Below are 24,815 nucleotides of genomic sequence, written 5' to 3'. Positions count from 1 at the left end.
GTTGTTAAGTCACCTAGCAAACACAAGTTTGGAGAGAACGGTATCCTACAGTCCAAGACAGCGGAAAGTTTTTCTAAGACTTTAGTCCAGAAACACATAACCGGAGTACATAACCATAAAGCATGAAAATAAGTGTCTGTAGTGTTTTGTAAACACTGGAGACAAATGTCGGAGTCTGAGAGTCCCATTTTCTTCATCATATATTGAGTAATATATGTTCTGTGAATAATTTTATATTGGATAAGTTGTAAATTTGTGTGTTTTGTCATTTTTAAAACGTTTTCACAAACTTGAATCCAAAAGTCAGATTCCGGAGCTATAGACAAGTCTGTTTCCCATTTCGAGATGGGTAAAGACGTTTTATCAGTATATGAAAGTAACTTATATATTTTTGAGAGTTTTTTTGTTGTTGTCGAAGAAAGCTTGGTAATATCTTTAGCTAAAACAGGCGGTTGGAGCGTACCCTGAAGTGTTGGAATTTGTTTCTTTATCATACTTTTAACTTGCAAATAATGTAAAAAATTTCCGTTTTTTATTTTGTATTTTTGGAGCAAGGATGTATATGATATAAACATATCATCTGAGAAGAGATGGTGGAGATGTGTAATTCCTTTCTGCTCCCACACGCTCAAATAAAACGATTGGTTGTTAATTTGAAAGTCGGGGTTATGCCATAGGGGAGAAAGCCCACAGGGCTCCACTTGGGCTTTTGTAATTTCTCGTGCCTTCCACCAGGCAGTCAGGGTGGCGGAAATCATTGGATTTTTAAAACAGTTATGTCGCTTAATCGATGTTGTAATAAAGAGTAAATCTAGGAGTCTGAGGTTATTACAATCCTTCTGTTCTCGTTCCAGCCAACAGTTAGTATCTCTATTGGGTTGTGCCCATAAAATAATATATTGTAGCTGGTTGGCTATATAGTAGTGCATAAAATTTGGTGCCTCTAGACCTCCTTTGGATTTATTTTTCTGAAGAGTAGATAGACTAATCTTTGCTTCTTTTTTTTTATTCCAGTAAAATTTTGTAACGGCTGAGTCCAACAACTGGAACCAGTTAGCCGTAGGTTTAAATGGAATCATTGAGAAAAAATAGTTTATTTTGGGTAAAACTTTCATTTTAATAGTGGCTATTCGTCCTCTTAGAGAAATAGGAAGATTATTCCAACGCTCCAAGTCACTATAAATGCTATCCAGAAGTGGAGTAAAGTTTAAATTAATTAAATCAGTTAATTTAGGTGAGATTCTTATGCCTAAGTATTTTAGATTACCTATAGGAAATGAGTAGTGTGGGTCCTGGCTTGCAGGGTTCCATGAATTTTCTGTAATAGGTAGAAGTGTTGATTTTGTCCAGTTAATAGAATAATCTGATAACTGTGAGAATTTAGTTATTAAGTTAAATACTTCCCCTAACGAAATAGCAGGCTTTTCTAAATAAAGTAAAATATCATCGGCATATAGATTAATTTTATGTTCTGTTACCCCAGAGTGAATTCCTTGAATCATTCTTTCCTGGCGTATGGCTAATGCAAGCGGTTCAATAAATATTGCAAATAATAAAGGCGACAGTGGGCAGCCCTGTCTTGTGCCTCTCTGTAGAGTAAAACTCTGAGATATAATCCCATTAGTAGTAACAGTAGCTTTAGGAGAATCATATAATACTGACACCTGTTTTATGAGTTTGGTCATGTGACGTTTGCAAGCTGAGCCGTGATTGGTCATTACCTGAGCCCTGAGCAACTGTGATGTCATCCCCAGTCGGCAGCAAGGAGCAAAATGGCCGCCCCCTGAGATGGAGAAAACTGGGTGGATTTTGCTGCTTTATTTGTATTTCACAAACGCAATATTAATCAGAAAACTGTTATTTGACTGGTGGGGAAGCATAGAACATATTGTAAATAAAAAATAAAACAAAATAAATAAATAAGTGTGACTTAACCTAGCACCCTTAATTATTCACTCAGTATTTAGTCTTGAAACTTAGAGTTTCCTCTGCTTCTTCCCATTGAAATAGAATAGAAAGCAAATAGAAAGTGTTCATTATAATTACATTTTTGAGTTTACTCAATGACAGCTAAACATCAACGTAACCACACAAAAAAGACACCTAGCTAAGGCAGCCGTGGTTTGAATGGTGTCTTGTGAAAATGTTTTTGACATTTGACATTTTGACATACAAAAAGTATTGACAAAGCCGTCTATTCTGTGATTTAGTTATCAGGATGCGTTGGAATGAACGGCTGTCTCGTGGTTCTTCTCAAGACTCTGAAAGACAGCAAAATCAAATGATATAGCCTTTCATCGTGTTAAAAGCAAATGAGTGAAAGCAGTCCGGAATAGGCAGATTGCCTGAGGGAGATGAAAGAGTGAGTGAGGGAGTGAGCGCGAGCTGTTAAAGTAGGACGAGTTGTGACGTATAGCACACGGTGAGCGTGTAAGGGGGCGGGGCTTACGTGTAAAGCAAGCAATGGCAAGACAGAAACAATCTTTAGCATCAGTCTTAATCTGCTCTCAAAAACATATAGAGGCAGACATTCTCTCTTTTGCTTTCTCTACCACTTTGTTTATTTTCTTCTTCTTTTTTTACCCGTGCTTTCTCCCTCTGTCCCTCTCGCTTCTTATTCCGCCTCTCTCTATGTTTGTGGATGCTGGACATGAAATCCAACAGGACTCCTACGCCTGCAGTGGTTGAATGTAAGCCTAGCAAAGTGAGTGGCAGAGATGTGCGTGTGTATTTGTGCGCTATATTAGCGTGTTACAGTTTTGTAGTACAGTCGTTAATGTTTGAGTTGATTTGTATTCATTGTTTAAAACTTATTGTGGCAAAGTATACTGTAAAAGTTGCTTGTGCTCGGCATTCGTGCTTCCACCCACAAAACAAAAATCATGTAGATGAATAGAATCCTCTTACGGTAAATGCCTGGAGGAATATGAATGGTGCGTTTACAGAATGCAGTAAGCAGGAGCTTAGACTGCATACATTTATGTCATCAATTAAAAGCATTGCCCAAACGTGTTTATTGGCAGGGAAAACAGCAGCCCAGCAGCCCAGAGAGCCCGGGTCCCAGTGACGAGACCACAGACACAGAAGACAACGACGAGGAGGACCTGGGAGTTCTTGAGGAGCAGCGAAGTATTATCCTCCATCTACTGTCCCAGCTCAAACTTGGAATGGACCTCACTAAGGTGAACTTCTGATCCTTGCCTCTGATGTGTGTGTTCTTTAGGTGACTTTATCTTCACAGAAAATGCACCAGAGTTCAGTGTAGAAGTTAAAATGACCATATGGCGTATAAGTTACTTATGCTACATAAAACAGTTGGAGAAAAGGCACATTCGCTATTACATAAGGTGAAACGCAGTCTGTTCCATTTCAATGGTTCACCATATTTTAAACATGTGCTCAAACTACGGCCCGGAGCCATTTGTGGCCCATTATCCATTATTCTGCGTCCCACAGCATATACTAAAATTGACATTTGACGCAAGGCTCGTAAAAAAAAAAAAAAAAAAAGTAGGAATGGTGTTAAAAAAACAACAACATTACTACTAATACATTGTTTTATATACTGTAAACTTTTCTAAATATGCAAAGATACAAACAAACTGTATGACTAAAATAAACAAAATTTCTCTTCAAAATTTGATTTTAGAAGCACAAATAGTTTCTTCCACTTTCTGCTCTGTGTCAAGGTCTGACTTATGAATAATGTATATCACATTAATGATCCTCAAGTAATTGTTTTTAAGAATTGTCAGCTTCCTTGTTTTGGTCTTGATTATAGAGATGAGCTTCGGCTGCTGTTCAGTGGATCTAGTCTAGTGGGATAACAGGGTCATTAGCCACCCCAAAATCTTGAAAGTTCCTTCACTATTTGACTTATCACCTTTAACAGAAAGCTGTTATGTAGCTGTGTATCAAATTAACTAGAAAACAATAAATGATATATAATTGCTTGATTGAGTGATTTTCATAAAGTCAAAAGTCAAGCGAAAAAGTCTGGACACCCCTGTTTTAAAACAATGATTCCCCATAGAAAAATCATCAAACTCACCATCATAAAACCCTTAATTAAAGATACACTTTGTAACAATTTGCCCCAAAATATCTTTACAATAACCTTTTTATTTGACCATTTATAACTGAAACATTTTTTAATTAGTAGATTAACACCTTAGCTGCTCATAATCGGAACTCCTGCTGGCCAATAGTTTTCAGACTGGGTTCGGGTTTGAATTTCCCGCCCTCTGTCTACTGATGTGACGTCATGTGTGCATTGTGTACATGAAGAAGGGAAAATGCTGTTTCATTTTTTGGCCACCGGTGGCAGTAGCGATCCAAAATTCATTTGTTTGCGTTTTGTAGCTTAACTGTATGTTACATTTTAAGTAACAGTTTAATATTCTTCTCTGTCAAACAAATGTGAAAATAAGTCTACTAAACCAGTCATTTCCAATCACTGTGTCATGGCAACTGGCTGGTTGGTAAAATCGATAACGTTTCGATTGCTATCGTGCTTTGCTTTCTAGTGTTATCACCCAATGATGTTTTGGTTCGAGTCTGCAATCACATGGCTTCTGCTCAGGTGATTGTGGTGACTCATACAGACCAATGAGCTAACATGATTACCAATGGCCCACTGCTCTGGATCACAAGAAGAATGTGCTGATAATATAGAATGTCGGAACGCGTGTGTTTCTCAGGCAGCTGAAAGTGTCAACAGAAGCGGAGTCATCCACTCCCGAAATCAGGAGCCATCGCTTTGTCTGCAGGCATCAGCTTGGTTCGAGTTCCCGCTGTAACCCTAAATGGGATAAGCTATACAGAAAATGGATGGATTGTGTTTGGCTGATTCATGTAGGTTCCTTTTTAACTCATTCACTGCCATTAACGGCTGTAGACGTCAAAAATTCAATTGAACTATTTCTATTAGTTTCACATTTTTTATTGTACATTTAGAACAGATATAAAATTTGTGATTAATCTCAAGTTAACTATTGAAGTCATGCGATTAATTACAATTACAATTCTAATCGTCTGACGCCCCTAATTTTTAGTAATCATTTATTTTTTTAATTAGGGACATCAGGCGATTAAATTTTTTAAATTGTTATTGATCACATGACTTCAATAGTTAACTCACGATTAATCACACATTTTACATCTGTTCTAAATGTACAATACATTTTTTTTAATAGGTTTTCATACTCTCATAAAAGTGAAAAAACGGATCTAGAAATAATGAAAATGAATTTTTGACGTCTATAGCCGTTAATGGCAGTGACTGAATTAAGGATGCACTGGTAGCAGCTGAACTGTGCTGATTCTGAAAGTCATATTTGACTGCTGCTGAGTGCTGTGTGGCCTGGTTGTGTTGTACAGTTCAGTATAATCAATGCAATTGTTCCCCCCGCCAGTCGTTAGTGATTAGCACCACGTTACATAATAGAAATAAGCAGAATAAATCGAATTCTGTCTCATACAGGGAAGTTGCAGTTATGCATTGTTGTATCATGAAGCACTGACACGAAAACAGGAAGCATGGGTGAATGCGCGTAATGATCGTCCCACAGTCGATCGTCCCACATTTCGAAGCTCTTGATTTCTTAGCATGCATTTAAAGGGGAAGTCAACTTTAAACATTTCTTAACAATAATATGCTGCGTGTGACATGGCATTCAAATTAATATTACATTTGTGGAATATGAGTTGTGAAGCAAAATCCAGCCCTTTTTATCCATCGCAGGGGGCGGCCATTTTGCCACTTGCTGTCGACTGAAGATGACATCGCAGTTGCTCAGGTCTCAGGTAACAACCAACCACAGCTCAGCTTCAGATAACAGGTGACTGTGATGTCATTTTCACTCGACAACAAGTGGCAAAATGGCCGCCTTCTGATATTGATAAAAACTGCTGGATTTTTCTGCGTGACTCATATTCCACTAATTCAATATAAACCAGAATAGCATATTTAGACTTGTAGGGCTGCATAGAACATACTATTGTCAAGAATTTTGGGGGGGTTTGACTTCCCTTGAACCGCTGCATATTCGAGGTTCTACGCTACTGGAACTGCGATGGATCTCCACAGTTTCTGATCTTCTATGGCTGTCTGAAGCTCTTTATACTTCACACTCGATGAAGGTCGAGATGGGCCTACCATAGATGGGTCTCCTCCACCCATGCGAGGTTCAGCATCCACAATTTTTTTTTCTTTAGAACCTGTCTTCCATTATTTGCTGAAAAGCTCACCAATTCACCGTTAGTATGCTCAGTGAATTTCCATCTTCTCTTCCTTCTCACAGGTAGTGCTCCCTACATTCATCCTAGAGAAGCGCTCTCTGTTAGAGATGTACGCCAATTTCATGGCTCACCCCGACATGTTCCTCTCTATCACCACCGGATCCACGTCAGAGGAGCGCATCATCCGCTTTGTTGAGTACTATCTTACTGCCTTCCATGAGGGCCGCAAGGGTGCGGTGGCCAAAAAGCCCTACAACCCCATCCTGGGTGAGACCTTCCACTGTACCTGGTGCGTGCCCCGGGACTCTGTTCGATCCCTCAGAACCACCAGCTGCACGGCTCCCAAATCAGGAGTCGCCTTCACATCCACGACTTCAAACTCCTCACAGAGCGGGACAGAGAGTTGCAGTGGGTTCGAGCCCGACTGCTACCAGGTTCGATTTGTGGCAGAGCAGGTGTCTCACCACCCGCCTGTATCAGGATTTTACTACGAGTGCAAGGAGAAGAGGATGTGTGTTAATACTCATGTGTGGACCAAGAGCAAGTTCTTGGGCATGTCTGTTGGAGTTTCAATGGTTGGAGAAGGTAAGATAACTACTCTTTTAAAATGGATGATTATGTTATAATACAGTGTATTTTCAGAAAGAAGTACCTGTGATGTTTTGTAAATAGGGGTGTCAGGCCATTAAAATGTTTAATTAATCGCATGACTTCAATAGCTAACTCACGATTAATTGCATTTTTTTTATCTGTTCTAATGTACAATAATTTCTAAGCTTTCATACTCTTCTTAACATAAAAGTGGAAAAAAAATTAAACTAATAGAAATATGGCTGCATCTTTTAGTCATTGGTATAGTGATTTCACCATAATTCATAAAATTGAGTTAAAATTAAAAAGATGTACTGTACTGTAAAAAACAAGTTATATTGATTTGTGTTGAGGTCATTTTTTTCTGCCTCTAGATGGCATAATTGCCTTTGTGAGACATTGATGACAGCTCAGTGCATTTTTCTTTTCATATTAAGAGCTATCCAATCTTTAACATGAAGTAACTTGTGAAATTCTGCACATTAAATTTTTTTTAAATACAACCTGAACCTAGTCTCCACAAATACATGCATTTATTTTTAAATGTATTACTGCTGAATTTTGATGTGGACGTGCCTGTTGCGTTGCGACTGGAATTCCCCCAGTACGGGCTTTCCAAGTAAGGGGCGGTCGTTAAAAATTTGCCGTTAAAGGAACTGTAAATTAACTCAAAATTACACACTAACTTTGACACCCCTATTTGTAAACCTTTTTTTATGCAGTGCAGTGCAAAATGAATCACAAACCATCAGTTATATATATATATATATATATATATATATATGACTTGTGTGTATATAGGTCTTTGTCTCATAGTTACACAACTAGACATGCGTGAATGTATGTAATCAAGAGAATGCACATGTCCACCAAGGTGAATGCACGTGTTTAAAAAAATAATACAAACAGAATGGCATGTGCAATAAAGTCAAACTAATTAAATAGCTGAAAGTGTTAAACAATACATGCATGTGTGTGTGTCTTGTGGAAACAGATGTGAATACAGTTGACCTGGACACAAGACAGCTGGCTGTTATATAAGCGTCAGAGAGGAAGAAGGGAGCAAAGCATGATGGGAGCTCAGTAGGGACATGAGGCAGACAGTTTGAAAACTCAAATCACAAATAAACTGTAATTGAGGTCAAGCTACACGCAGACCCTCTTAAATGCTTGTTTTACTTTGTTTCTTTCACAGATGGATTGGATTTTAAAATTGAAGCATGCATGGCACATTCAAATTGCACAATTGCCCTTGCCGGGAAGTCGTACGTAAAGAATGTTAGTTAGTTTGGTTAGTTAGTTTGGTTAGTGTGTGCCACACAATGAGTATGACTGCTCTCACACATTGTTGCCAGTCAGTTGTCATTTTTGTTGATGAGCTGTACAAGTCATGGGACGTTGTGGTGTCCGGTCATCTAAATTATAAATGTATTAATCCAGTGGTTCTTAACCTGGGTTCGGGGAGTCCGTTTCAGGGGTAAACCCTATACCTAAATACCTAAACCTGTTTTATTTTTCAATAAAGTAAGGTCGAGCGAATACGCATAGGAAACTGCCGGGGTTCAGTACCTCCGACAAGTTCTCGAACCGCCGTGTTAATCACAGCTTTTTATCAACCTCTCCCAGGTGTACTACATCTGTTAGAGCACGATGAAGAGTACGTGTTCACGCTTCCTTGTGCCTACGCCCGCTCCATTCTGGCCGTGCCTTGGGTGGAGCTCGGGGGAAAGGTCACAATCAGTTGTGCCAAAACGGGCTACTCGGCTACAGTCACGTTCCACACCAAACCTTTCTATGGAGGGAAAGTTCACAGGTAGATGGACACGCTTGTCATGTGACACAAATAAACAAACAACCCCTCGCTAACAAACAGTGGTTGAAAGGAATAGGCTATATTTGTTGTGTTTACACGTAACAGTAGTATATAGCAATTAAGTAAGCTCTTTAGCTGGTTGAACATCCTCACGTGAACCAATTTGCCTTCTACAGAGTCACAGCTGAAGTTAAGCACAACCAGACAGGAAACATAGTTTGCAAAGTGCAAGGCGAGTGGAACGGCGTGCTGGAGTTTACCTACAGTAATGGAGAAAGCAAGGTGATTGATACCTCCAAGCTGCCTGTCATCAAAAAGAAGATCAGGCCAATAGAGAAGCAGGAACACAATGAGTCACGGTGAGTTAGAAGACGCATCACTAATTGAACACAATTAATTGGCGATTGTTAAATTCTTGTTAAAAAAAAAATGGTTTCCATGACTTTTGACCAGCTGACATCCACTCGTCAGAAGCAGAGCTGCACTGTGCTTGTTTTGTGTGGCTAGAGCGTGAGATAGTTATACTTTTTCAAGCAATGGTAAACTTATTGCAGCTGGTGATTACTCCACCGCACACCTACCAACAAGCTGCAAGAAAGAGATAAAACATAAATATAAAAAAAGATTCATATCCAATAAAGAGAGCGCGGATATTTTTGGCCTCATAGCCCTAATCATCGACTGGCTGTCAGCAACAGAGACTCTCCATGCTTCGCTTTTTACCCACAGGCAGGCCTACAGTTAACTAATATAAAACTAATGATACAATTAACATAAAAGGTTCGACCGAAAACGAAAGCAAGTTTCATAACTGCGCACGCCAGAGTTGCGTTCAGTCATGTCTCTCAGTGTGTGGGAGTTTGACAGCTAAAATGAATTCACTGCCATTGACGACCATAGACGTCAAAAATTCATTTGAACTATTTCTTAGTTTAACATTTTTTTCCACTTTTGCTAACAAAAGTATGAAAACCTAGAATTTTTTTATTGTACATTCAGAACAGATATGACATTTGTGATTAATTGTTCGTTAACTAGTGAAGTCATGTGATTAATTACAATTGAAAATTGTAATCGCCTGACGCCCCAATTAAAAAAAATTATTAAAAATAAGGGCCGTCAGACGATTAAAATTTGTAATCGTAGTTAATCACATGACTTCAATAGTTGATTCACGATTAATCACAAATTTTATATGTTATAAATGTACAACAAAGTTTTCATAAAAAAAATGAAATGAAAAAAAAGGTTAAGCTAATAGAAATAGTTCACATGAATTTTTTACGTCTATAGTCGTCAATGGCAGTGAATGAGTTAACATTTTGCGCTGAAAAACACACACAAAGAAACTCAAAACTGATTGGGTGTTAATGTGGCAAAATGTTATGCAAATCACTGAACACCAACTCGCTTACTTCTTCCTTGAGAATTAGGATGTATGATTGAAGTGTTCCGTTTTATTTTTATTTTTTTTGCACACTTGTTTTCGTGTACTGTGTCTAGGCGCCTTTGGCAGCATGTCACAGCGTCTCTGAGGACAGGAAGAATGGATGACGCCGCAGAACACAAACACCGCCTTGAGGAGAAGCAACGCAGCGAGGACAAACAGAGAGCTGCCACCAAAACTCCTTGGAAACCCAAATATTTTATCAAAGAGGTGAGGAAGATTAGAAATGCAGTGGTTTGTCCCCAATAAAATGGGACTGGTTAAGAACTGACCCGTTTCGATAACGATACAATTTGGCAGTAACATACTATAAAGTTAACACTTTCATTGATAGCTCTAAATGACATCCACTTGGTATGACTTCTGGCACAGCAAATGTTGTTTGTCATTACACAGAAAAACGAGTGTTTCATTTACAACACTTTAGCCAGGAAGACAGATATACAGTAGCTACACTGGATAAAAACAAACAGTGTCTTCTTCTTTTTTTGTTTGTTAATATGCAGGGTGAAGGCTGGGTCTACCACAACCCACTGTGGAAAGTTCATTGACCCGAATCTTTGGAAGCAGTTCTCCATTAATCATCAAGAGAGAAATAGGACACCAAAGGCGTTCACAAAAACTCTTAATCATCGAATTGAGTCTTTCACACTGTTGAAATGACTGTATTCACAGTACCAGTGTAAATTAGGGAAAGGAGACCTTCACTCTTTATTGTTTGAAATAACACAGTTGCATATAACTCACTATAAAATATAGTGTAGAGAACACTGCATACTGTATATGAGCAATTTTTGTGGTATCATGTCTAAGTGCTTGTAAATAAGAAGTAACCCAGACTGCTCTTTCGGTTCCACATGGATTTAATTAAAAAAATTTGAAGGAAACACTTTGCACATTTTATAAAGGTTGGTTGGAATAATAAACAATAACTTGTGTTTAATGAAAGTCACACTCTTCATCTTTTTCCTGACAAATGTTGTGTCTTTTCACGCTGATTCCAAAATGTTGCTGGTAAATGATGAAATGAGACTTGACACCGTCAAGCAAAAACCCTTCGAAAGTGGAGGCTTAGGGTTAACCCCCGTCCCCAGTGCCATTTGCGCCCGTGAGTCAAACTATATAATTTTGTCTTGTCAAGGTCTGCTAACAAAATGCTAACATCAATTGCACAGCTAATGTTTATAATGTATGAATGTGTTCTGTAAAAAAACACAGAAAATGAATGCTTAATAATCGTTGATATAGCAGGACACGAACAATCAACCTGCAATTCAATAGTGGTTCACGCTATATCCATTTAAATGTACGTGAACAATAACTGACTGAAAGGCATTTTGTGAGCATTAACTGGGCGCAGATACAGCGCGGGGGGGATTAGCATAAGAATAGTTTGTGAGTGCTGGAAGGTCAGTAGTTCATTTCTCTCCCAATCCAGCTCATGCTTTCTCACCTTTGCCCCAAACTGCCCCAGCACACGGAGCTTGGATCCGACTCGGTCACCGTTACCTTACCCTGAACGCTAATATTAGCAACTGTCTATTTGACTCCCCTTCTGGTAACTGGAGAGAAAAAAAACATGGAGGACAGCCGCACCTTCTTGTACTTTGCATATGGTAGCAACCTGCTAAAGGAACGACTGCAGCTCAAGAACCCATCTGCAACGCTGCACTGTGTGGCCAGACTTAAGGTATGGCAGCTGCCACACATTGGCTTCATTCTTGGACACTAAGCTCATTTGTGTTTCAGGACTATAAATTGGTATTTGGGAACTATAAAGGCCTCGCCAGTGAACGTTGGCATGGAGGCGTGGCCACCATAGAGCACAGTCCGGGAGATGAAGTGTGGGGTGTGGTGTGGAGGATGAACAAGTCTGATCTGAAGTCTCTAGATAGGTGACGTATCATCTCGCGAGCAACGTTGACGCAGTGTGACGTGGTCTTCGTGGAACTGACGACGCGTGTGCGTTTGTGTGTTCAAACGTCAGTCAAGAGAACGTCACGTTGGGAGCGTACAGTCCTGTGGAAATATCGGTCAGAACGAAAGGCCAGGAGCTTCGTTGTCGCACCTACTTAATGAACAGCTGTGTATATGCGCCGCCATCACCACAGTACCTACTGGTAAGTGGAAGGAACCATATTTGAAATCAAAATGGATGTCACTTGCCTCTCTTACAGGATGCTAGCGTCTCATGATTTATTCATAAATTCATTCGTAAATAGATTTAGATAACAAAACATCACTTGTTTATCGTCACCTTTTCCCTCCACGAACCAACCAGAAAAGGCACCTGACAAAGTTATTAACCAATTGCACACTCTTCTGTGCTCCGTGATCACACAGTTTGTTTGTGAGAATGCCAGATTGTTCTTTTCCATATTGAGAGCTTCAAATAATGTACGTATGAGATGAGGACAGAGTGGCTTTGTGACCGTTCTATTGTCTTCTACTATACATGCAGTGTGTGCATTAGACCACTGCATGTATAGGTTTAGGTTGCTCTATTGAAATACTAGCGGACATGGTTATAACATGCAGAACAACAAAGGCTTACAGTATGTGTATAGCAAATTTATTTAAAATCTACAAATCTCACTATAAAGGAATGCAAACCTTTTAGCAAATTAATCGACAAATAGTAATGATTGATGATCATGTGCAAAACTCATTATTAAATCTAATGAGAAGTGTGCTTCATTAAGTGATGAAAATGTTATTAACTCATTCACTGCCATTGACGGCTATAGACGTCAAAAATTCATTTGAACTATTTCTATTAGTTTTTTAAAATTTCCACTTTTGTTAACAAGAGTATGAAAACCTAGAACAAAAAATATTGTACATTTAGAAAATATATAAGATGTATGATTAATTGTTAGTTAACCAGTGAAGTCATGGGATTAATTACAATAAAAAAATTGTAATAGCCTGACGCCCCTAATTAAAAATAGAATAAAATATTAGGGGCGTCAGACGATTACATTTTTTAATCGTAATTAATCGCATGTTAGCTCCGTTGCTAACAAAATATCTGTCGTGATTGTAACAGGCAACATTACGAATGCCAATCGCACCAACCAGCCAGGATGTTTAATTTGTATTTTCCCATTGAAGGTGATTGTGAAGGGAGCAGAGCAAAACCGATTGCCTAAGGACTACCAGGAGAAGCTGAGAGCGATCGAGACCAACAAGTACGGGGGTCCTCTACCTCTGATGGTTGAGCTGGAGCTTGAGTGAGACAGAGAAGCAAAGACAGGCCTGACCCAATAGACTGCATGTCCGGCTTTAAATGGACCAAAATGGCTTACGGACATGCAACACCCAATCTTGTCTGATCTTGGAAATCACCCAGCCCTAAAATCGATCATGTTTATGTTATCATGCTAATTCATGCTTCATCAAAAAGACATCATGCTGCTTGATGTACTGATGTTAGAGTTCGGGTATATGGAGAAATCTCTAATTGCTTGCTATTTGGTAAAGAATATGATTGAAGAACAGTTTTCTATCATAAAATATTTTATAAGTCTGTCTCATGGTTTTGAAGCAATCACCATTGATCATCTGATGGATTCTCATCTTCTTGGGTCAAAAAAATAGATTATGCCTAACCGGAAGACACCTTGAGAGTGGTCCTCTAACTGCCCCTCTTTGTCCCAGGGTGCACCACAGGGCTCAGTACTTGGTCCTCCCATCCTCTACCTTGTTCCACTTGGCCAAATCATCTCGGGTATCGTACAGTTTTTCGTGCCATATCATGAAGAAATGTGTGTTGGTATGACAACAACATTTCTTGAATCCTTGAACTTCACTACAGACTTGGGAGTTTGTGAATACATTTTTCGCTGTTTGGATAAGCTAGCTCCCTCAGCTAGCAAGACCTTCTCAGTGAAAAGATGGCACCATGACGAGCAAACAGGCACCGGAAACTTGTGAAGCACGAGTAGGAAAAATAATCTGGCGCGATAGCAGAAGCAAATTTTTGGGAAGTTGAATGACTTGAATTAAGTTTTAAAACATTCAGCATTACTTGTGGACATTCTCTTAGAGAGAACCAAGAACTGCTCACTTTGTTTTACAACATCAGCCGTTAGTGAGACAAAAGAGCCAACTCAAGTAGAGACTGGAAATAGTAGTCCAGACCGCCAATCTCAAATTATTGCTGCATAACAAGAGAACACAGTGAAGGGGGCAGCTTCACACAAGAAATATTAACCCCCCGCCAGTCTGTCTGCACTTCTGACGGTCCGATCCAACCCAAGTTCCTTCTGCTTCAAACCTGGCCCACACACTAATGATGTCACAATTCAACCATATTATGACCTTGCCAAATACCTCGCACGCAATCAATTCATAACTACAAACCTCTCCTGAGAACATGAGCTACTTTCAGCCATCAACACAGGTCCAAAGCACGGACGGACACCCAAGAAATCAAGTCCAGGTGCACTGGAGAAGGGGGTGAGCGCAAAGGAATAAAAACACCCCCAAAAAAACACTTGTAATTATGTACCCAGCCGGTCACCAACAACAAACAAGGAGATTGTATGCACTCCTAAATGCACTCACGCTTTCAGTTCTTCGATATGTTTCAAATTTAAGGTGAAAGACATACCTACATGCTAAAAACTAATGTTTTTTTTAATTAACAAAAAGTAGTAACAATAATTATATGAAGGCTGAAAATTGGGTGTAAAGTACGCTTAATTTATTATCCCGGGGTAGTTTGGCAATATAATGTCCCAAAGGGGAAAAAAGGGGAAGTCAAGTCAAAACTGTTAACAATAATATGTTCCATGTGGACCCACTAGTCTCAACAGAGTGTTCTGAATATTATTGTGTTTGTGAAATACGAATTAAGCAGCAAAATCCATCTCAGGGCGCTTGCCACTTGGTGTCGACTGAAAATGACATCACTGTGTTTAATGCTGCATTCGAGGAAGGTGGGAATTTGGAATTACCGTACTGAGATCGTCCCATTCCGACCTCAAAACGTTCGAGGCGAATGTTAACAACAATGATGGCTGATTCCGATAAATTGTTTGTTGCTTAGGTTCAAATCATGTTGTGTTACGTGATATTACATATCTCTACAGGGGTCGCCCTTTTCGAGTGACGTCAGATTGAAGCAGGACAGTGAAGTCGGGGTTCTTTCGTTTTTTCCGACTTCCCACCTTCCTTGAATGCAGCAAAAGGGCTCAGCTTGCGAATGTTACCAAATCCAGAAACCAGGTGGGCCGTGATTGGTCATTACCGGAGCCCTGAAGCACTGTGATGTCATTTTCACTCGCCAGCAAGTGAAAAATGGCAGCCCAGTGAGATGGATAAAAACGAGTGGATTTTACTACTTCATTCATATTCTGCAAATATTAACTCATTCACTGCCATTAACGGCTATAGACATAAAAAAAAATCATTTGAAATATTTCTTATTAGTTTAACATATTTTTCAATTTTTGTTAACAAGAGTATGAAAACCTAGATTTTTTTGGGTACATTTAGAACAGATATAAAATTTGTGATTAATCGTGAGTTAACTAGTGAAGTCATGCGATTAATTACGATTACAAATTTTTATTGCCTGATGCCCCTAATTTTTAATAATCTTTTCTTTTCTTTTTTATAAAGAAAATATTATTAAAAACTAGGGGTGTCAGGCGATGACATTTTTATATCGTAAATAATCGCATGACTTCACTAGTTAACTCACGATTAATCACAGATTTTATATCTGTTCTAATACTATTAAAAATGTCTAGGTTTTCATACTCTTGTTAACAAAAGTGGGGACAAATGTTAAACTAATAGAAATAGTTCAAATTAATTTTTGACGTCTATAGCCGTTAATGGCAGTGAATGAGTTAATCAAAATGCTGTGTTTAGCCTAGTTGGGGGGGGAGGGTCAACATTTTTTTAAATTCACATCCACTTTAAGACACATTCTTTTTTTTAATTGTAAAAAGTCTCCTTTAAAAAGTACCAGAATGGCAAGAGGACTGTTACAAAGTATCTGTTCTAAGTTGCAGCTGTCCCATTGAAAGACGTATGAAAACAAGACACAGTGCCCACTTTGAGAGTTGGGCCCTCCTTCTCTGCTGACGATACACGTCCCCTCGCGCACATTATCGCCCATCCAGGTGGCTCTTCAGCTTCCACATACAAAATACTCTCCCCACTGATTTTCTTTTGCGATCTTCTTGTACACACAAGCAGAGCTGTGTCCAAATCTCAAATAATCACCATGTGTGAAACAGAGATGCGCAGGATCTAGGGCAGAGATCTGCTCCTTCTTTGGGGGGGGAAGGCAAAACAAATGCAGCTGGCCTCAGTCAACACATGATCCCCGACAGTGCACAGATGGAAAGCGCCAAAGAATTATTGAACTTTCAAATACATACAGGCTTGGGGAGTAACGGAATACATGTACCGCCGTTACGTAATCAGATTGCAAAAAAAAAAGTAACTATTTAATTACAGTTACAGGAAAAAAACATGTAATCAGGTTACAGGTACATTTATTAAAAATGGGGATTACTTCGAGGGATTACAATTATGATGAGAGAGAGGGTGAGAGAGAGAGACAGAGAGAGAGAGAAAGAGAGAGAGAAGGACAGAGCGAGAGAGAGCCCGTGCACGCCCGCGCGATTGGGACCGTTGCTACATGTCGGGGAGGTGGGAACGAACGAACTGACTGGTCGTGTCCTCCACACGCGGGCAGTTTGAAAAAGTTTAACGGACGGAAGGAGGAAATGGCGACCGATATTTACTGGAACTTACTCGTAGCGAAAGTTTGAGCTGAGAGTTGATGAGTTATTAACATTGTTTTTCAGTTTTAAATTATATTTTAGCCGTTTTAGATTTAGTTAACTCAGTATGGCTAAATGAATAGCATTTTTATGTGTCTCACACTCCTGAGAAAATAAGGGAGTGTATGGGTCTGGTATCTGTCTCTTCCGAAGGAGACGGGCCGATGTGTGATTGTTTTTCTCTAATCTGATTTATAGCTATGGGAACTTGCTGAACTTGCAGAAGGGAGGAGTGAAAGATTTTCTTGTTTATACTGTGTTGTGGGCTGATGGGAGGAGACTTGTAGTCTCCCACTATTCTGAATAAGTATTGAGGTACCACGTTGGACGAGTCAGACAACTGAGAGAACACGGCTTCAGTGTCATCAGCTTTTTGTCCCCAGAAGCTTCTGGTAATTAATAAATACCTTTGCAAAGGGACTTCTTCACAAGGATCTCACCATTCAGTTAATTGAACACGCAAAGAGTATAATACTTAATATTGTCTACTCTAACAAATGGTGACCGCCGACGCTGAATTATAACGAATGGTCTCCTCCGTTGAACCAAACGGATGGTGTTATTCTGACGTGGAACAAGCTGCGGCGTTCAAGGACGGGCGGAACTTCTAGGCCTAAATAAATAAAGTACGGTAAGTGGAGACTGTTATCCACGTAGAAGAGGTTGTGTCTGTCTGGTCCGCTGCAGCTGGTTTTTTCGTCTTCCAAATTGTCTAAATTTTAAATGAGATCTGTGTGAACAGGTTATAGTTTGATGTCGTTAGAGAGTTGATAATTCCGACGATATTGAACTAAACACGTCGTGGAGTGGTGCATTTGAAGGTGACGTGATGCAGACTCGAAGTGATGAAGCTTTTTTGTACAGGAAGAAATAGCGGTTAATTTTTTGATTTGTTTTGTTTCTCGTCAACGCTATGAAGAATCCTTAGACCATAATATATATTGAATAAAAGGGTTTGCCGGATGACGTAACAAGTCTTTCTTGTTTACTAAGGATCGCGAAGATTATGGTGAGCGTTTCTGTTTATATTAATGATATAACAGTTTTGACCGGATTGGGGACGAGTATCATATTTGTTCATGGCTCTTATTGAAAAAGTCCTATTTACACGTAATATGTTTTTTGAAAAAACGCCTGTTTGAAATTAAACAGTATTGAGGGGTCCAGGTTGATTACAGTAATAATTGGATTTATCTTACTGTATTTGCAATCGAGAGATTACGTGAAAGATTTTATTTGGAGTTATGGCGCTCCTACTTTTGTAGTTTTGGGGTCAGGATTACCGTATGAATACCTTTTGTTCTACGGTTGAATTCGATGGTACGTGACAATTTATTTTGAAAATGAGCGCCTTGCAGAAATTTTGCAATATATGGAGAACAGTTTAGCTCAGCGGGATTGGGTAACCGCTGTGTATAAACGAGAGGTCACGTAATTCTTATGTCTGTCTGTGTGTGGCCATATGTGTTGACATATTGAACTATTAATACTAAAAGTGAGACGTCACTGTATTGATAAATATTAATACTACTTGCGTATGATAGAAACCGAAAGTAAACATCAAAAACTACAAACAAAATGGAGGCGGTTTTGACCGGGATACAGAATGGTTTGTCCTGAATGCGCTTCCGGTTCAGCGAAAAATAAAAGCGTCGATGAACAATGAAAAAACGAACTGTGGATCGATTGTATAAAAAGCTTTCGCTGGACAAAATGGTATGTCAGACTTTTGTATTTTCTTTGTTGGTAATGAAAAAAGGCTGAATTTGATGCTAAAATGACTCCAGCATTTGTGGAGCAGTTTACGGGTGGTTTGTTCGAAGTTACCCGTTTACTGAAATCACCGTATAAAACTGCGGTTTAAATGCTATAAGATTTGTAGACAACGAATTGATAGAATAACATCGTTTATTTTTTTATAATGACTGAAGAGTGTGTGCGTATGCATTTGAGTGTGTGACCTAGCTTCTAAAAAGGTGGGGGCTATTTTTGTGATTGTGAGTGAAAAATGTGATTTTGTTTGTTTTTCTTCAATATTTTAACTAAGTTTGGTGTTGTTTTGTGTGAGATGAGACTGTTGTGATAGTGGCGTTTGTTTTATTAATGTTGAATGGGATAAAATAGGTTTTGCGATTTATAATGTTAAGATTCCTCCCCCCCCCCCCCCGTTTCTAGGTTAGAAAAAAAAAGGTGGGGGCTGGGCTGTGCGCTGTTAGCAAAATGTGTCCTCGTAATGGGACTTTTTCTTTGTCAAAATGGTAAGAGAGGAATGATAAACAATATAAAATAAGTAATAGTATTTGAAAGATATTGTTGAGTTTTTGAAACAAGAATATTAAATTAGTGTTTTATTTTTATTTTTATTTTTTATTTTATTTATTTTTTAGTGACTGGGCTAATAGTCTTTATATTTTAATGATTGATGACGATGGTTAATTTGTTAACTTTCCCTTTTCGGGACAAATGAATAAAGAGTAATGATAAAATAATGGCATTTTGTTTGAGCTATGTTGAGTTGATATAATTATGCCTACATCTGTATAGCTGTGGCTGGAAGTAAGATAGTTGAATAAGGAGTTATGAATGTTTTTGAAATTGACATGTTGATAATGATTTTTAATATTTGTTTTTTTTGAGTGTGTCATTTCAGAAACTGATGTTTGAGTTCCAAGGCAGATGAGGGTTTGATGGCCTTCACTGATTACAAACTGCGAACGGGCTGCGCCCCAGCTGCTGATACGTTGTATGGCTAGCAGCTATTTGAAGGGGTATTGAAAAAAAAAAAAATAATTGAATAAAGAGGCTGTGGGTTTTTTTTTTTTTTTTTTTTTACGAAACATTTTTGAGAAAGCAGGAAGTGAACTGTCTTGCTATGATCCCATATCCTCAGTCTGGCATTTTTAATGCATTGTATCAACGAGTGTGCATTTTTTTTGATCAGGTGAGCTCTCAGAAAGACTGTGTGTCATCGGATCCACATTGCAGACTGCGTCTGAATGGATGTGGCAGAGATCAAAGGTCAAAAGCCGCAGAGCAACAGTCTTCTCGTCCTGTGCCTAAGAAAAACATGATGTTCAAATTCCTCAATGCCCAGTGACTGTGTATACGCCTCATTATAGTGACTTCTCCCCTATGGCTGTTTTGCATCCAGAGGAAATCTAAATGCCTGCTCTGAACATTGCTGCCACAACAGCCGCCATGCTGGCCAGGACTGAACATTGACAACAGCTGCCGTCCTGCCTTTTGCTGGGGGTCTGGACAAAGAAAGTTGGTGGTCGGAATGGGAATACTTGTTCAAAGATATGCTACATAGTGATATGCAAGGCATTTTTAATGTGTTGAGTGGGGAACTGTGATCTATAGCAAGATATTTTGGGAAATTGAAAACGACATATGTAAATTTGAAATGAGGGATTGAGAAAATTTATTTCAATCTATAGCCTACTAAATTTTTGCCTATATTTTTGGGAGAATCAGTTTCTGAATTGGTACAATGGGAATTTTATTAATATGATATGATATGATATATTTTTATTTTCCCCGTGAGGAACTTTTTTGGACTTCGTCCAGCTGCAGCTATAGTATAGAATAAATAATAGAATAGAATGAGTAGTAACGAGTAAAAGACTAACTAAGAGTTTGATGGCTAAATTAGATTTTTTTTTTTTTTATAGCACTGTGATTTATAAATCCCAGAAATATTTTGTGTGCTGTGTTTTTTATGAGCCCCGCTAATATGTAAAAGATTAGAAGTTTGAAGATAATTTTTAGTTTGATTAAATCTAGGAAATGGTAGATATTTGTGAATTTTGTGTGATTTTATCCTCAGCCCCACTAATCTGTAAAAGAGGTGAGGTTGATTGGCAATTTAAATAATTTTCGGGACTCTAGGAGAATTAGAGTAATATGGTTATCTCTATTTTTTATGGTCCCAAAGTCATCATATATTAGTGTCTTAAGTTGTATTTGCTTATGCTCAGTTTTATAGTGTTTTGTAGCTCTTTTGTTTATCTCATGGCCTGATTTAGAGGGTTGAGTTATTTGTGACGTTTTTTGGGTTATGTGGTCTCTATTTTGTCCTCCCTTTATCTTGACGTGTTTGAAAAAATCAGTGGATCTTTGTCAAATGAGGGAGTTTATGTTTAAGAATTTAACCAATGTAGACGAGTTAGAAAATTAAAATCAAACTTAAAAACGAAATTAAAAAGGTTGTGGGGTATCGGCCTACACTCCAATTGACAGGATGAGTTTGAAAGTGATAATCCACAGTTTGAATATGAAGAAATCTACCAGAGGAAATCGATCGCAAAGTAAGTCTGAAGCAAGCAAGGACAATAATGCATATTCGCCGAATGAAGGTAATTATATTATATTATATCTTTTATCTCAGAATCACATTTGAAAAATGTAATGTTTGGAGCCCAGTGTTTGCAAAAGAGTATAGATAATATGAATATATGTGAGTTTTTCCCAGCATGCCAGGATTCGGCCGGTCATGGGATTCTGGGAAGAGAATAAGAGATATGAAAGGCACAGTTATGCAAATTTAGAACAAATTTAGTCATGGTAAAAAAATTACCTATTATTGAACAAAACCTATTTGAAAGATAAATATTTACAAGCTCTGTCTTATATTAATGAATGAGCGAATGTCATTCAACTCAATTAAAGGCTGGGCTCTATTTTAATGTCACAAAAATAGATATTTTCCTGTTCCAACAGCACAGGACCTACGGATCTTAACCAAATAACATTTACTAATCCCAACTAACAAAAACTATCAGGGTTTTTTCCTCCAAATAAAATTTATGTGAGTTTATGAGAAACTAAAAATGAAAAGTTTCTGCACTCAGGAGAACGGCCCCAGGGGGTTGGTGAGGAAATCTTGTGCAGTTTTCTGCACAGAGAAAATTCCACATCTGGTCTACAAGGCTTCCGGAGACGTGCCAGGCTCGGCCATCTCATCAACTGATGCTCTCAGGTTGAAAGGAGAGACGAAATTCCACAACTGATGATCATCAATCTTATCACCTCCGACCTGGAGCCACGTCAGCTGACCCAGTGATCGTTCTGGAGCGGCCGTTTCGACATCATTCAACACCGTTTGAGGACATCAGTCAACGGATCAAGTCAAGTGCCTTTTCTTGGGCAATCATTCCAAGAAGAAGTCACATTTTGGGCAGAATAATCCCAGGTGGCAAATCGAAGAATTTGGGTAGTCTACCCCAGATTCTTAAAGAAGAAAAAGAACTATTGCGTCACTTTTTTCATTCAACAAAACTTCATCACAAGATGGCTTCAAAGAACACATATTCGTCTGCCGATACATTGCGATACTTTTTAATGAACAACATTTTATGTTAAGCCTTACATATGCTATGCTTATTCCACTAAAAATCTTTTAAATGTATCAAATTGTTTTTTAATGTCATGTGATTGCTAAACTACCTCCTCTTCTGCTAAAGGGATGTTTTAAGGATAATTATTTTTATCACACAACCATTGAAAAAAAAATGTTTTAATGTGTTGAGCTCTTATGAGCTCAAATGAGGGAATGATGAGTTATTAACATTGTTTTTCAGTTTTAAATTATATTTTAGCCGTTTTAGATTTAGTTAACTCAGTATGGCTAAATGAATAGCATTTTTATGTGTCTCACACTCCTGAGAAAATAAGGGAGTGTATGGGTCTGGTATCTGTCTCTTCCGAAGGAGACGGGCCGATGTGTGATTGTTTTTCTCTAATCTGATTTATAGCTATGGGAACTTGCTGAACTTGCAGAAGGGAGGAGAGAAAGATTTTCTTGTTTATACTGTGTTGTGGGCTGATGGGAGGAGACTTGTAGTCTCCCACTATTCTGAATAAGTATTGAGGTACCACGTTGGACGAGTCAGACAACTGAGAGAACACGGCTTCAGTGTCATCAGCTTTTTGTCCCCAGAAGCTTCTGGTAATTAATAAATACCTTTGCAAAGGGACTTCTTCACAAGGATCTCACCATTCAGTTAATTGAACACGCAAAGAGTACAATACTTAATATTGTCTACTCTAACAGAGTCCAGCGGCATGCTACGCGCTGTAGCTTCTTGCTAGCTAGCCCGCTAACCTACAAGCATAATGTGAGTTACACCTTCCAAACAAATCTTCCTCGCACCAATTCACTATTTAAACATCATATACGGCTAAACTTGTGACTGGGATAAAAGTTCATTTGATGACTATCTATCTATCTATCTATCTATCTATCTATCTATCTATCTATCTATCTATCTATCTATCTATCTATCTATCTATCTATCTATCTATCTATCTATCTATCTATCTATCTATCTATCTATCTATCTATCTATCTATCTATCTATCAAACTGTGAGGTGTGGTTGCTTTCAGTGACAGTTCAAAAACAGCATATGGCCTTCAATCAATCAATCAGTCAATCAACCTTTGCAAAGGGACTTCTTCACAAGGATCTCACCATTCAGTTAATTGAACACGCAAAGAGTACAATACTTAATATTGTCTACTCTAACAGAGTCCAGCGGCATGCTACGCGCTGTAGCTTCTTGCTAGCTAGCCCGCTAACCTACAAGCATAATGTGAGTTACACCTTCCAAACAAATCTTCCTCGCACCAATTCACTATTTAAACATCATACACGGCTAAACTTGTGACTGGGATAAAAGTTCATTTGATGACTATCTATCTATCTATCTATCTATCTATCTATCTATCTATCTATCTATCTATCTATCTATCTATCTATCTATCTATCTATCTATCTATCTATCTATCTATCTATCTATCTATCTATCAAACTGTGAGGTGTGGTTGCTTTCAGTGACAGTTCAAAAACAGCATATGGCCTTCAATCAATCAATCAGTCAATCAATCAACAGCCTACAAGCTGTTTAATTACACAAGGATTTTTGCTATTTGTAAGCTGCCCAGGTCCCGATCACCCGCAAATAAAAGGGGCACATTGTATAGAATATATATTGTGGTGATATTTATTTTTTATTTTGTCTTCATGAGCATACTTAATATTGGAGTAATCCAAAAGTAATCCAGTTACATTACTTTAATATTATGGTAGTTAGATTACGTTACTAACTACATTTTTTAGCAGGCAATTTGTAACTGTAATGGATTACATTTTAAAAGTAACCCTCCCAACCCTGAATACATATGATAGGTACAGTGCTTAATGCAAGAATCCATGAACATTAACCAGCCATGGATGTGACACTTTTAACCACATGAAGAGTTGCACTGTAACCTACATGTTAATAGATTTGAAACTTAATAAAAAACCCAAAAATCCAGTGCAAAAAAGAAACCATATAATCTACTGTACATATTATACACTGTATGCTAATCATAAATAGACAAATTAAGTTAACTTTGTTTGCTTTATGCTAATCCACAGAGCTGGCCCGAGCCTGCCATTCGGTCACATTTTGGCACATCTATATTTTGACTGGCAAGACCATTTGTTCCAATTAGAATCAAAGTAGCAGCAGCTGTTGTATTTCTCTTTCTGCATGAAGAGTCTGTCAAGAAACATTAGTGAATTCCCATGAATTCAATTTGTATCAAGCAGTATCAGAATGTTTTTGTTCAGTGGGGCACAAGTTTGGACTCCACTTTGCTTGTTAACGTTGAGTTCACTGTTATACTGTAATATATATAAATATGTCATGATCTGGGTTTTTGTTGAGTTTGGTTTTGATTCGATTTGTCAAGTTTTCCACGTCTGTCTCATTAGGTTATTGTGTCCACCTGTGCTTGTCAACCTGGCCCCTCTTGTTGTCTCGTCGGTTGCTTATATTTGAGTTTTCTGGTTGCTTTTTCGTCTTTGTCTGTTCATTGTTGGAGTTTGCCGCTTCTGTTCCTGTTTGTTGTGAGTCTTGTTTTCCCGG

The 24,815-nt window shown here is 38.4% G+C and overlaps 2 protein-coding genes across 3 annotated transcripts in view; both read left to right on the top strand.

Annotated features, from left to right (window-relative positions):
* LOC147171993 (oxysterol-binding protein-related protein 10-like) overlaps window positions 1-11,039 on the top strand; it is a 36,788-nt gene extending 25,749 nt beyond the window's left edge. For both annotated transcript variants that reach the window (XM_086078069.1, XM_086078070.1), the window contains 6 exons: window positions 3,024-3,182; window positions 6,303-6,825; window positions 8,458-8,644; window positions 8,821-9,003; window positions 10,148-10,301; window positions 10,598-11,039. In XM_086078069.1, the coding sequence (XP_085934195.1) occupies window positions 3,024-3,182; window positions 6,303-6,825; window positions 8,458-8,644; window positions 8,821-9,003; window positions 10,148-10,301; window positions 10,598-10,642 (1,251 nt within the window). In that variant the 3' untranslated portion in view covers window positions 10,643-11,039. The remainder of the gene's footprint in view (window positions 1-3,023; window positions 3,183-6,302; window positions 6,826-8,457; window positions 8,645-8,820; window positions 9,004-10,147; window positions 10,302-10,597) is intronic.
* A 450-nt stretch (window positions 11,040-11,489) lies between these two features.
* On the top strand, window positions 11,490-13,708 carry ggctb (gamma-glutamylcyclotransferase b). The gene is made up of 4 exons (XM_086078860.1): window positions 11,490-11,781; window positions 11,841-11,986; window positions 12,079-12,211; window positions 13,206-13,708. Exons 1-4 carry the CDS (start codon window positions 11,671-11,673, stop codon window positions 13,326-13,328), a joined length of 513 nt encoding a protein of 170 aa, XP_085934986.1. The 5' UTR covers window positions 11,490-11,670; the 3' UTR covers window positions 13,329-13,708.
* The last annotated feature ends 11,107 nt before the right edge of the window (window positions 13,709-24,815 follow it).

The sequence above is a fragment of the Leptonotus elevatus genome, chromosome 6 (assembly GCF_054856555.1).
Source record: "Leptonotus elevatus isolate MCC_2025b chromosome 6, RoL_Lele_1.0, whole genome shotgun sequence".
NCBI lineage: Eukaryota > Metazoa > Chordata > Actinopteri > Syngnathiformes > Syngnathidae > Leptonotus > Leptonotus elevatus.
This window is presented reverse-complemented; position numbering and strand designations above follow the sequence as displayed.

What these genes read in the sequence shown, in the direction of transcription:
- ggctb (XM_086078860.1), top strand. Translation starts at nt 11,671, where the DNA reads ATGGAGGACAGCCGCACCTTCTTGTACTTTGCATATGGTAGCAACCTG. An exon ending in ACTGTGTGGCCAGACTTAAG is followed by an intron (nt 11,782 to 11,840) that starts GTATGGCAGCTG and finishes TTTGTGTTTCAG; the next exon opens with GACTATAAATTGGTATTTGG. An exon ending in GATCTGAAGTCTCTAGATAG is followed by an intron (nt 11,987 to 12,078) that starts GTGACGTATCAT and finishes TTCAAACGTCAG; the next exon opens with TCAAGAGAACGTCACGTTGG.